Here is a 13,564-nt window from a genome sequence, read left to right as displayed (position 1 = left end):
TTGACAAGGAAAGGGCTCCTGGAAGGGAATTTATCCATTTTTCAGAAGCTCTTTTGTAACCGCTTGCCACAGAGGACCTTTTCCAGCCAGAATTCGCCTCTGTGGCTCTGCAGGGCTGCTTTGTGCCCTCGTGGGTATTTTCCAGCCAGGATTTTCCCCCTCCAGCCACGATTTGCCCTCAGGGATCTTTTCCAGCCTGGATTTGCCCCTTTCAGCCAGGACTTGCCCCTGGAGTCCAGCAGGGCTGGTTTGTGCCCTCAGGGATATTTTCCAGCCAGGATTTGCCTCTGGGGCCCTGTAGGTCTGATTTTTGCCTTCAGGGAACTTTTCCAGGCAGGATTTGCTCCTGGGGTCCTGCAGGGCTGCTTTGTGCCCTCACAAGTCTTTCCAGCCAAGATTTGCCCCTGAGGCCCTGCAGGTCTGATTTTTGCCCTCAGGGATCTTTTCCAGCCAGGATTTGCCCCTGGGGTTCTGCAGGTCTGGTTTTTGCCCTCAGGGATCTTTTCCAGCCAGGATTTGTCCTTTCCAGCTACAATTTGCCCCTGAGGCCCTGCAGATCTGCTTTGTGCCCTCACAAGTTTTTCCAGCCAAGATTTGCCCCGGCGGTGCTGCAGGTCTGGTTTTTGCCCTCAATGATCTTCTCCAGACAGGATTTGCCTCTAGGGTTCTGCACGTCTGGTTTTTGCCCTCGGGGATATTTCCCAGCCAGGATTTGCCCCTGCAGGGCTGGTTTATACCTTCAGGGAACTTTTCCATCCAGGATTTGCCTCTGGGGCCCTGCAGCTCTGATTTTTGCCTTCAGGGAACTTTTCCAGCCAGGATTTGCTCCTGGGGTCCTGCAGGGCTGCTTTGTGCCCTCACAAGTCTTTCCAGCCAAGATTTGCCCTGAGGCCCTTCAGGTCTGATTTTTGCCCTCGGGGATCTTTTCCATACAGGATTTGCCTCTGAAGACCTGCAGGGCTGCTTTTTGCCTTCAGGGATATTTTCCAGCCAGGAGTTGCTCCTGAGGCCCTGCTTTGTACCCTCAGGGATCTTTTCCAGCCAGGATTTTCCCCCTTGAGCCAGGATTTGCCCCTGGGGTTCTGCAGGTCTGGTTTTGCCCTCAGGGATCTTTTCCAGCCAGGATTTGTCCTTTCCAGCCAGGATTTGCCCCTGAGGCCCTGCAGGTCTGCTTTGTGCCCTCACAAGTTTTTCCAGCCCAGATTTGCCCCTGGGGCCCTGCAAATCTGGTTTTTGCCTTCAGAGATATTTTCCAGACTGGATTTGCCCCTGGGGCCCTGCAGGGCTGATTTTTACCTTCAGGGATATTTTCCAGCATGGAGTTGCTCCTGAGGCCCTGCAGGTCTGGTTTTTGCCCTCGGGGATTTTTCCCAGCCAGGATTTGCCCCTGCAGGGCTGGTTTGTACCCTCAGGGAACTTTTCCATCCAGGCTTTGCCTCTGGGGCCCTGCAGGGCTGGTTTTTGCCTTCAGGGATATTTTCCAGCCAGGATTTGCTCCTGGAGTCCTGCAGGGCTGGCTTGGGCCCTCACAGGTGTTTTCCGGCCAGGATTTGCCTCTGTGGCTCTGCAGATCTGGTTTTTTTGCCCTCAAGGATCTTTCCCTGCGAAGATTTGCCCCCTCCAGCCAGGATTTGCCCCTGCAGGTCTGGTTTGTGCCCTCAGGGATCTTTTTCAGACTGGATTTGCCCCTGAAGTCCTGCAGGGCTGGTTTGTGCTCTCACAGGTGTTTTCCAGCCTGCAGTTACTCTTGAAGGTCTGCAGGTCTGGTTTTTGCCCTCAGGGATTTTTCCCAGCCAGGATTTGCCCCTGCAGAGCTGGTTTGGGCCCTCAGGGATCTTTCCCAGCCTGAATTTGCCCCCTTCATCCAGGATTTGCCCCTAGGGCCCTGCAGGGCTGGTTTTGCCCTCAGGAATCTTTTCCAGTCAGGATTTTGCCCTGGGGCCCTGCAGGGTTGGTTTGTGCCCTCAGGGATATTTTCCATCCAGCACTTGCCCCCTTCAGTGAGGATTTGCCCCTGATGCCCTTCAGGTCTGATTTTTGCCTTCAGGGAACTTTTCCATCCAGGATTTGCCTCTGGGGCCCTGCAGGGCTGATTTTTGCCTTCAGGGATATTTTCCAGCTAGGATTTGCCCATGGAGTCCTGCAGGGCTGCTTTGTGCCCTCACAGGTATTTTCCAGCCAGGATTTGCCTCTGTGGCTCTTCAGGTCTGGTTTGTGCCTTCAGGGATATTTCCCAGACAGGATTTGCTTCTGTGGCTCTGCAGGGCTGATTTTTGCCCTCAGGGATCTTTTACAGCCTGGATCTTTTCCCCTGGGGCCCTGCAGGGTTGGTTTGTAACCTCAGGGAACTTTCCCAACCAGGATTTGCCCCTGGAGTTCTGCAGGGCTGGTTGGTGCCCTCAGGGATATTTCCCAGCCAAGATTTTCCCCCTTCAGCCAGGATTTGCCCCTGGGGCTCTGCAGGGCTCCTTTGTGCCCTCAGGAATCTGTTCCAGCCTGCATTTGCCCCTGGAGTCCTGCAGGGCTGGTTTTTGCCCTCCCAGGTATTTTCCAGCCAGGATTTGCCCCGGGGCTCTGCAGGGCTGGTTGGTGCCCTCAGGAATCTTTCCCAGCCTGGATTTTCTCCTGGAGTTCTGCAGGTCTGGTTTTTGCCCTCAGAGATCTTTCCCAGCCTGGATTTGCCCCCTCCAGCCAGGATTTGCCCCTGGAGTCCTGCAGGGCTGGTTTTTGACCTCCCAGGTATTTTCCAGCCAGGATTTGCCCCTGGGGCTCTGCAGGTCTGGTTTTTACCCTCAGAGATCTTTCCCAGCCCGGATTTGCCCCTGGGGCTCTGCAGGTCTGGTTTTTGCCCTCAGAGATCTTTCCCAGCCAGGATTTGCCCCTTCCAGCCAGGATTTGCCCCCGCAGTCTTGCAGGGCTGCTCTGTGTCCTCACAGGTAGGTGCCATATGTGAAATCCATTCGCCTTCCATGACTCACTGGCTGTCCTAGGCTGTGGAGGAGGAGCCAGAGAAACGCTGCTGTCAGCACATTGGAATCCCAGATTCCACATGCAATCATGGCTTTGGATGAAAACCCCAAAGTCCTTCCCCTGCCAGGGCTCCCACCTCCCTGCACCCGGAATGATTCTGTGAGTACGGCTGGCCCTAACAAAGCTGAGCTTGGTTAATGTCCACAGGAACAGGGGCTTAATTAAGGTGAAAACAGCACTTGGAATCGAAGTGACAAAGCAGATTTGTTATAACGCTACTTACAAAATAAATTAGAGTTTGCTTTTTTTTTTTTTTTTTTTTAATGAGAAAAAGAATCTTCTTCCAGAGGATGGATTTACATAAGGTGGATAAAGTTTCATAAAACCCCAGAAAGGTTTGGGTTGGAAGGGAGCTTAAAAATCAGCTCATTCCATCCCTGCAATTAGCAGGGACACCTTCCACTGTCCCAGCTTGCTCCAACCTGGCCTTGGACACTTCCAGGGACAGGGCAGCCACAGCTTCTCTGGGAATTCCATCCCAGCCCCTCACAGGGAAGAATTTATTCCAAATATTCATCTACCCCTGCCCTCTGGAAGTCCGAATCTCTGTTTTCCTGTCACTCCTCTGCCTCCCTGCCCTGTCCCTTCCTCAACATCTCATCCTTCTGCCCTACCTGACCACAGCAGGTCTGGGCCCCCACCTGGAATTTCCAAAACCCATTTCCCTACAATCCAGCATCACTCTCATTTATTTTCCACCCACAGAACTTGACCACGATTGGGTTGTGATCTCACCTGGAAGCTCACAGCCCATTTCCCTCCAATCTGTCACTGACATATTTTATGAAAATCCTTTTGCTAGGATTTTTCTCCTCAGAACCTGAGAGGCCTCAGAAATGGAATGTAAACAATGATTATCTGATTGCTTGGAATGTGGTCTGGAGGTTGCTTACCAACAGGTGCATCTTTGATTGGTTGCATGTGAATTGTTTTTAACTAATGGCCAATGACAGCCAGCTGTGTCAGACTCTCTAGACTGTCACAAGATTTTACTATTCATTCCTTTCTAGCCTTCTGATGTCTCCTTGCTCTTTCTTTAGTATACTTTGAGTATATAATTTTCTTTTAATATAATATATATCATAAAATAATAAACCAACCTTCTGAAACTTTACTGGAATAATTACCAATACAGCCAGACAGGATGTACCTTGGCTTGTCTGGCCCTTGGTGCTGAACCAAACAGCAGCACTGTGGTGTTTCACCCCACAGACACTTTGGGCTGCTGGGTGTGTGGTGTTTCACCCCACAGACACTTTGGGCTGCCTGGGTGTGTGGTGTTTCACCCCACAGACACTTTGGGCTGCCTGGGTGTGTGGTGTTTCACCCCACAGACACTTTGGGCTGCCTGGGTGTGTGGTGTTTCACCCCACAGACACTTTGGGCTGCCTGGGTGTGTGGTGTTTCACCCCACAGACACTTTGGGCTGCCTGGGTGTGTGGTGTTTCACCCACAGACACTTTGGGCTGCTGGGTGTGTGGTGTTTCACCCCACAGACACTTTTGCCTGCCTGGGTGCTGCAGCTGGGCCCTGCAGACAAGTCCAGGCCTGCAGGAGCTCTGGTGCTGCTGGGATGGAGCTTCCCCCCATACCAGGGGCTGCCCCTCAGGTTTCCCTCTGTGGAGAAGCTTTCAGGCCATGGTGAAGGAAAGGAGTCGGTTCTGAGGGAGGGTTTGGATCCAGAGCTTTATTCTGGCCCTCAGGCCTCTGAATGCAGCACCAGCTCCCACAGAACTCCCTGAGCCCGTGGCTGCTGCTCCTTTGAACCCCGGGGAGAGGGGAGGGAAGGGGCAGGGAGGCACCAAGCAGGGACAGGAGGGGAGGGACAAAGGGACAAAGGACACCTGGATGGCCCAGGGCCCCCAGGGGTAGAGGGCATCCTTTGGATCTGCCCAATCACTCGAGGCCCTTCTGGAATGCCAGGACTGACAGACAGTGCTGGGAGGGGCAGGAGAGGAGACTGACACACCTGGCAGGGAATTATCAGGGAGGGATCCGAGGTTCTGGGGTAAACCTTGAAATCAGGACGCAACAAAACATGGAGTGAAGATTCTCATCTCTTCCCTTGTCCTGGGGACCCTCAAACACCATCACACCAATCCAGCATCATTCCCATGTATTTTCTACCCACAGAACATGAACATCCAGGTGGAGGACATCCGGATCCGCGCCATCCTGGCCACCTACCGCAAGCGGGTCCCTGTCACCGAGGGCTACGTGGAGGTGAAGGACGAGGGCACCTGGAAGCAGATCTGTGACAGGCACTGGACCATGAAGAATTCCCGGGTGGTCTGCGGGATGTTCGGCTTCCCCAGCGAGAGGAAATACAACACCAACGTCTACAAGTAAGGGCAGGGCTGGGCTGGGTGGAGCCACAGCCATTCCTTGGAGCACTCGGGGCCTTGTTCCCGAGGCAGATTGGCAGGTGGCACCCGGGACCCTGTTGGAGGAGCAGCTCCGACTGCTTCCTTCCTCCAGATGGGATTTTTCATTTGTGTGAATGTTTGGAATGTCCACTGTTTCCTGGTGCAGGCAGGGGAGGCCTTTGATCCTCATCCATGGGATGCAGACCTTGATGAGTATCAGTGTTTAACAGGGCCTGGAATGGGAGATGAGACACTTGGCCCAAAAAATATTTGTATTTTGTAATACCAGCTTGAGGATGGGCTCTGTGTGGTGGGCAGGGCAGGGAGCAAACTGCTCCCACTGGGCCAGTAAATCCATCAGCTGTGAGAAAATCATGGAATGGTTTGGGTTGGAGGGGATTTACAACCCGTCCAGTCCCATCCCTGCCATGGCAGGGACACCTTCCACGAGACCAGTTTGCTCCAAGCTGGCCTTGGACACTTCCAGGGATCCAGAGGCAGCCACAGCTCCTCTGGGAATTCCATCCCAGCCCCTCCCCACCCTCCCAGGCAGGAATTCCTTCTCCATATCCCAGCTCACCCTGCCCTCTGTCAGTTTGAAGCCATTCCCTGTGTCCTGCCATTCCATAATGTAAAGTCTCCAACTGCTCACCCCATTCCTGTGCAGAGAAATCCAGAGGTGGGATCAGTTCTGGATGTGCTGGAAGTTCCAAAAAAGTCACCTTGGAATAAAATGAGCCTTTTTGTGCTTCCTTGTGCCCAGGTTCCTCCTTCCCACCCCGAGTGCAATTCCTGTCTGTGCATCCCAGAAGGTGCTGGGAAAAGGGTTCACTGTGATCTCAGTGCTGCTTTTCCCCCCTACATTTGCAGATTCCTTTAAAATGAAGGAAGAAAGCAGTGATTTATAGGGAGAACATTGTGTTTTCAAGAGCTGCAAGTGGAAAGGTTTAGGCTGTGTTTCCTGTTCCTTGGGAGCCAGGAGCTCTGGACTTTTTTGTTGTCATTGCTTCTGTTTGCTTTTTGTCACCAAGCCCTCATCCCAGACTGGGATCTTCCCACACTGTTCCCTAGGAAAAACACCCTAAAGCAGATGTAAAAGAGTTTAAATGAAATTCTGTCTGGTTCCTTTGCTGCTCCCTGACCTGGGGAGTGGGGAAGCAGCGGCTGCTCCAGGGGAGGGCTGAAGGCCCCAGGCAGGAGCCGTGGTTTTCCTGCCTGCTCCTTCTGGCCTGTGCAATTGCTATTCCTGAACATTCCCTCGGGATCAGCCTGGCCACATTTCGTTTCTTTCATTAGCAAATCCCGATCTGCTGGAGAGGTGCTTGGCTTGGAATAGCCCAAAGCCATACAGGGAAAATCAGGAATAAAAACCCACTGGAATTCAGGGAGATGAGCAGGGAATTCGTTGCCCTGGACACCAGTTTCAGGAGGTTGTGCTTCCACCAGTGCAGCACATTTCCCTCAAACCCATCCCTGAGATTCCCATCCCCTGCAGGAGCAGGGAATAAATTACCTCCAGACAGACAAAGTAGATTTTTCCTGCTTCCAGTTGTGGCCTTTCCAAGAAAAGCATTAACTGGAGCATCTGGAGCCATCTGCCTTAAATAAAAGTGTGCTCAGGAGCTGTCCTGTCTCTGGGACACATGGGAATGGAAAGACTGACAGAAGGTTGTTCAGCAGCAACTCAGCACTGCTGAAAATCCATGGAATTGAGCTGGAATTAGGAATATGAAGTGCTCCCAAATCCCAGCCCAGGAGATCTCTGCTGCTGAAGAGCCTCAGTGCCCCAAGACCTCCCTCCCTTTCCTTGTTTTCAGCCTTGCTGGGCTCCAGCACCCACAAATATTTTGGAAAACACGCAGAGCATTATCCCAGGTTGGGAAACAAATGGGGATGGCATTTTATTGGATGGGAGAGGCTTGTAAAGCTCTGGCAGCTGCACAGTTTTGTTTGTCAGCAGAGTTTAAAAGCTGAATTCTTCCTTGGGCTGTGTTAGGGGCGGGTGCATCGTGTTCAGCTGGTGTTACTGGGAAAGCTCCCAGTTCTGGGCTGGGAATGACCTTGGATTTGTGGTCAAGGCACTGGGATGGTGACCAGTGGCACCTTCTCACCTGGGCCAGGGGATGCTTGTCCCACATGGTTTGTTTGGGAGAGGGAAAAGCTCATCCTGGAGCTAAACCCCCTCTCCCTGTGAATGTGAAGCTGCAGAAAAGCCCTTTCTCCTCATTCCTCCCTTTAATTTGAGAATCCCCTTCTCCCTGGAGCAGATCCTTCCCCACTCCTCCTCCTCCACAGCCGGGAGAAAAGCTGGGATCAGGTTTCTGCTGGCCAAGGCTGCCCCTTCCCACATCCCCCATCCCACTGCCCAGCTCTGCTCCTGCACAGTGCTGGGAGGTGAAATGATTTGCAGATGGGTCTTGCTCAAAAGAAAACAAGTGAGTTCATCGTTGTCCTGCTGCCAGGGGTTTATTCCTGACTGTAACTCAGCCCCTGGAGCTGACAGCACAATTTATGTTCGGAAATGGAACAAATCTAAAGTTGAGTCCCTGGTCTTGTTCATTCCTCACAGTGGCTTTTATATAGGAGCTGCTGTAACTCCTCCTCCCAGTTCCTGCTCTGGCTGGGAAAGTAGAATTTAATGCATTTTGCTGATGGAGAGAGGAGAAATCTGGGACCAGTGAGACAGACCTGATGCCTTTTTGAAGTCTTTGTGACTTGACAAAGAAATGGCTCCAGGATCAAAGAGCTACTCCCAGCTGAACCAGTCTGCTCACCCCACTACAAACCCAGTCAGGGGTGCTGGGCAGCCATCACTTCAGTATTTGCAGTAGGAACCCTCCTGGGGTTTTTTCCCCTGGAAAATCCAGGATCTGAAGGGTTTTGGCGGGCCTGGCTTCCCTCCCTCCTCCCTGAGGCTGAAGGCAGCACCTTGATAACTTCAGGAGTTTCCCAAGGGTTGGAACCTCTGCTTACAGCCCCGAGGAGGAGCTCCCCAGCCTCTGCTCTGTGGGATTTGGGTGAATTCTTCTGGAGTTTGTGTGCAATGATTTGTTCTCTGCTCCCCAAGTCGTGGAATCGTGGAATCCCCTGAGTGCTCCTTAACCAACCCTTCCCACAGAGCTCCACTTGAGCTTTGTTCAAAGCTTTTCTGGGATGAAAATCCCTCTCTCCTCACCAGTAGAAATGGTTTGAGTTCCAGCTCTCCTCCCCAGTAGAAATGGTTTGAGTTCCAGCTTGACCTGGAATTGGCCGAAATCTCCCAGCAGGAATGTTCATTCCCACCTCTGACCTGAGCAGCATCACCCTGGGCTCCCACTGATCCCAGCTGGACCCTTTTGTGTTAAAAACAAAACATCAGCAAAGCCCTGAGATTCTGGCTGTAAAGATCAGCTGAATTCTGCTTTTTTAACATAGATTCAGTCTGGGGACACGAGGTGGGGCTTTATTTCTCCCCAGCCTCCCGAGGGCTGTTAATACCATCCAGATGTTGATGCCTCATGAAATTTCCAGGATGAGGTCATTGTTTGCTATTCTAAGGCATCCCCATCCCTGCTTCCCTAAGCCAGGCTGGTTCTTGTCTGCTCTGAAGTTCATGGAGCTCTCTGGACCTGTCTGTGAAGGATGAAAATGCTCCTTCAGGTCCTCCCTTCTGTCCTGAGCATGGCTGGGAAGTGGCTGCTTTCTATTGCATCCTCCCTGGGTTTACTTTTTAAATTTTAACTCTGTTCCTGTTTTCCCATCCCTTTTTTCTCGATTCAGGGAGTCCCTGACAGCTCTGCTGTGCCAGAGGTGGGTTCTGACAGCCACTGTTCCCCACAGGTCAGGCAGGGTCCTGCTGCTGTTGCCTGGGATGGATCCCAGCCCTGCCTCATCCTTTTCCAGCATCATGGGATGCAGCTGCAGCTCCCTCTCCAGCCTGGCTGGATCCATCCCCAGCCTCAGCCCAGGCAGATCGGGTTCCAGGAAGGATTAGTGAGAGGCTGGGAGCCAGGAGAGCCTGGAGAAATGCTGAGCTGGGCAGCAGAGCCCAGCGAGCACAGGGGAGAAAAGTGTCCCCTCAAACATCCGTGACCCTGCACAATCTAAATCCTAAATGGAAAACCTGGGAAAGCCTGGACCTGCTCACTGGAGTGCCCAAAACCCCCTCAGAAAGGCTCTTTGCCCCTCTGCAGCTGCTCCCCAGGCTCTCTCTGCTCCAGCAAAGCAGAACTGCTGCTTTTCCTCCCCAAATTCCACCCACCTTGCTGTGCCATTTATCACAGCTAATCCCTGGATCCCAGCTCTGCGTGGCAGAGATTCCTGGAATGAGGAGCAGCACCGGGATCACACCGAGCCACGTGGAGATCCCAGCAGGGCGTGGGCTCCTCTGAGCCTTCCCCGGTTTTCACTCCGTTTTGAGGCTGACCTGACCCATATTTCCATTCCTCTCCATTCCAGCAGCCTCCCAGTCAGGATGGAGCTGGATCCCTTCCCTTCCCAGTTTATCACACGTGCCCCTTCCTCCTCAGGAGTGCCTGGAGCAGCTCCAGGAGGTTTGAGAGCGAGGAGCCGGAGCTGCTGCCAAGCTGCTCTGCTGTGAACAAGCCAGCAGGGGAATTGCTGCTCGTGCTCTCGGAAATTGCTCTCAGGTTGTTAACACAGCCTCAGAGAGGCTTTGGATGTTTCCCAATCCCAGCTGATAGCTGCTGGGCAGCAACAGGGGAGGCTTTTTCTGGGGGCTCTCCAGCCCAGTTTTCTGCACAAATCCTCTTGGTCCATTTGGAATTAGCTGATCCCTGACCCTGCCTTGGATGGGATCTGCACTCCTGGGAATGTGTCATTTGCTGCAGCTGCACCTTTGATTCCTACTCAGACTTTTTAGCTCTTGCAGGGATTTATTTCCTTTAAAGTGCTTGGACTTGATGATCTTGGAGGTCTTTTCCAAGCTTAAGTGGACACCTCAACAGAGTCATGGTGTGGATGAACAGATCAGCCTCCAAATAATCCTGTCCAATCCTCACTTCATCCTAGGGCATTTTTCCTCCCAAAATTTAGCAAAATCCCTTTTGTTTGCAGATCCCTAACTTCTCCCCTTCCCCTTAACTCCTTTCAGGATGTTTGCCAGCAGAAGGAAGCAGCACTACTGGCCTTACTCCATGGACTGCAGCGGGAACGAGGCCCACATTTCCAGCTGCAAACTGGGGAACCACCTGACGGGCGCTGGGAAGAACAGCAGCTGTGACAATGGGATGCCCGCGGTCGTCAGCTGCGTGCCCGGCCGCGCCTTCGCCCCCAGCAGCCACAGCGGCTTCCGAAAGGCCTTCAGGCAGGAGGTGAGCAGGGAGCAGCCCCAAAACGGGCTGGAAAAGCCTTAAAAAGCGTCTGATCCCAGCCCCAGCCACGGGCAGGACGCGTTCTGCTGGGCTTGTTCAAACACGGCCTTGGGCGCTTCCCTGGGAATTCCATGCCGGGACCTCGCCGCTGTTCCAGGGGAGAATTCCTTCCCAAAATCTCATCTATCCCTTCACTCTGGCAGTGGGAAACCACTCCCTGTGTCCTGTCCTGTGACAGCATTCACAGGGGTCTGAGGATGAGGGGAAAGACAAGGATCTGACTCCATGTTTCAGAAGGCTGATTTATTATTTTATTATACATATTATATTAAAACTATACTAAAAGAATAGAAGAAAGGATTTCATCAGAAGGCTGGCTAAGAATAGAATAGGAAAGAATGATCACAAAGGTTTGTGGCTCAGACAGAGTCTGAGCCAGCTGACTGTGATTGGCCATTAATTAGAAACAACCACATGAGCCCAATCCCAGATGCACCTGTTGCATTCCACAGCAGCAGATAACCATTGCTTACATTTTGTTCCTGAGGCCTCTCAGCTTCTCAGGAGGAACAATCCTAAGGAAAGGATTTTCATAAAACATGTCTGTGTCCTGTTCCTCCAGGCCTTCCTGCCCCGCAGATTCCCAGAGTTCAGGGCTGTTCCTGCAGCATCTGCTGAGAGGTGTGAAAACAGAATTATGGGATGGTTTGGGTTGGCAGGGACCTCAAAGTCCATCCCATTCCACCCCTGCCATAGGCAAGGACACCTTCCACTATCCCAGGTTGCTCCAAGTCCTGTCCAGCCTGGCCTGGGACACTTCCAGGGATGGGGCAGCCACAGCTGCTCTGGGAATTCCATCCAGCCCCTCACCACCCTCACAAGGAGGAATTTCTTCCCAATATCCCATCCAGCTGCCAATTAGAGCAGGAAACCCCTGGGGGTGTAACCTTCACCACCAACTCCCACAACGCCCCCTCTGCAACTCCCAGCACCTCCCTGCACCCCCAGCTGAGCTCCCACCCTCCCAAATTCCAGGTTCTTCCCTCCATCCCCTGCCTCCAAAGGGTGGGAGAGCAGCTCCAAGGGCAGCTGGCAGAGCTGGGAGAGAGGAGTGAGGAAATCCCTGGGTCACGTTCCTGTTGGAGCTGCTCTGAGCCAGCTGAACTCGTGCCCGGCTGTGCTGTTCCACAGGCTCTGGAATTCTGCTGGAATTACCCTGTGGAAATCAGCTGGCATTTCCTTTCCCTCCATGTCCTCTGCGAGGAAATGCCCTGAGGGGAGACTGGGAAAACACAGGGAGCTTGGAAAGCTGGATTTGTTTAGTCTAGTGAGGGGGAGAGCGCTGAGCAGGGCGTAAAAATCCCAGGAGATGCAAAAATGGTGGAAAACAAGGCTGGAATTGGTCATTCCTGGTGTCAGGGGTAGGAGAGGACAGCTTGACAAGCAGCAAGCACGGGCTAGGTGGGTGCCAGGGGAAATTTTCCAGCTGCAGCCTTGGGATTCAGGGGGAATCTCGGAGGTTTCTCATTGGAGAATTTTGTGGATTTGTGAAATTGTGACCATTTGGATTTTGTGGCTGTTCTTGGGTGTTTTAGGGGGGTCTCTGGGCTCTTCCCAGGTGCCAATAATGGGAATAATTATTGGTGGTAATAATGCAACTCCTGCCTGGATCCCAGGCTCTTCCCTGCAGCAGAGCTTGCAGGATTTAGGCCCGGGAGGTGAAAGGTTTTGTAAATCATTGTTCATCTCCCGAGCCGCACGCGCTGCCAAGTAATTCCTTAAGCCTTTGTTTGGGCTTTGCATGTCCTTGGTGTGACCCCAGCCTGGAGAAAAAGCTCCAGGCATGATCCCAGTCGGAAAAGCAAAGGATTTTTGGTGTTCCCAAACCTAAAGCTTTGCTCTCACCACCTCAGGCCAGCTCTCGGGTGCAGCAGGAATTGGCAGCTGCCTGCTTGGCACTGGAGAGAGGAGTGGGTGATTGACAGATAATAATTAAATTATATTTAGCTATATTATATATAAATTATATTTAACTAAATTATGTATAACTATATTATATTATAAACCCAGAAATGAGTGGAACTGGAGCTGCCGCTCAGCTGGACATTTCTGACTGAAAATGTCGGATTTTTTATTCCACTTTTCATTTATTATTTATTTTTTCATTATTATTTCTTATCTATTGTTTGTATATTATTATTGGTCAGAACTGAGCACTCAGGTGGGTTTTATAGGGCTTGAGCTCAATGTTGGTCCTGGATTAAGCCAGGGCTGGAGGTGTGAACAGCCAATAAACCTCTTTAGGGCAGCCAGGGGTGAGAGCTGGGTACTGGTGGGCTCAGGGCCATTCCTAACCCTCCTGCAAAGCTCCCAAGGAATACAAGAAATGGGGTTTTTTCCATTTTTTCCAGGATAGAAGAAGGTTCCTAAATCCAAGCACATGCAGAGATCTGGGATGGAGTTTTTTATTCTCTGCCCACACATGAGGTGTGAGAAACAAAATCTTTGCAGATAAAAATCTCCTTTCATCCAGCACTTTCAGGCATTGAATTATGTGATGGATTTTTTTAAGGTGTCTCAAGTGATTCTATGATAATTTTTAGGCCCAGATTTCCATAAATAACCCCGCAAAGGATAGAAGTGACCCTGCTGTTTTGCCTTTTTCCCAACCTGGAAAGGAAGCTCGAGACAATTTTAGTAAGGGGGAATAGAAAAGAGAATCTTTATTTGAAGGCCTTCAAGGAGCAGTTATGGAAAAATGTCCACAAAACACCCCCAACAAAGGAGGTGGTGGAGTCCCCATCCCTGGGTGTGTTTAACAAAGCCTGGATGTGGCACTGGGTGCCAGGGTTGAGT

The 13,564-nt window shown here is 51.9% G+C and overlaps 1 protein-coding gene across 2 annotated transcripts in view; it reads left to right on the top strand.

Annotated features, from left to right (window-relative positions):
• Positions 1–13,564, top strand: part of LOXL2 (lysyl oxidase like 2) — a 77,447-nt gene that overhangs the window by 34,342 nt on the left and 29,541 nt on the right. For both annotated transcript variants that reach the window (XM_071454693.1, XM_071454694.1), the window contains 2 exons: positions 5,164–5,375; positions 10,489–10,708. In XM_071454693.1, coding sequence (XP_071310794.1) covers positions 5,164–5,375; positions 10,489–10,708 — 432 coding nt within the window. The remainder of the gene's footprint in view (positions 1–5,163; positions 5,376–10,488; positions 10,709–13,564) is intronic.

The sequence above is a fragment of the Agelaius tricolor genome, unplaced genomic scaffold (assembly GCF_023055355.1).
Source record: "Agelaius tricolor isolate 1412-34295 unplaced genomic scaffold, bAgeTri1.0.p SCAF_41, whole genome shotgun sequence".
Classification (NCBI taxonomy): Eukaryota; Metazoa; Chordata; class Aves; order Passeriformes; family Icteridae; genus Agelaius; species Agelaius tricolor.
The sequence above is the reverse complement of the archived record's forward strand: the minus strand, read 5'-3'. Positions and strand labels throughout refer to the sequence as shown.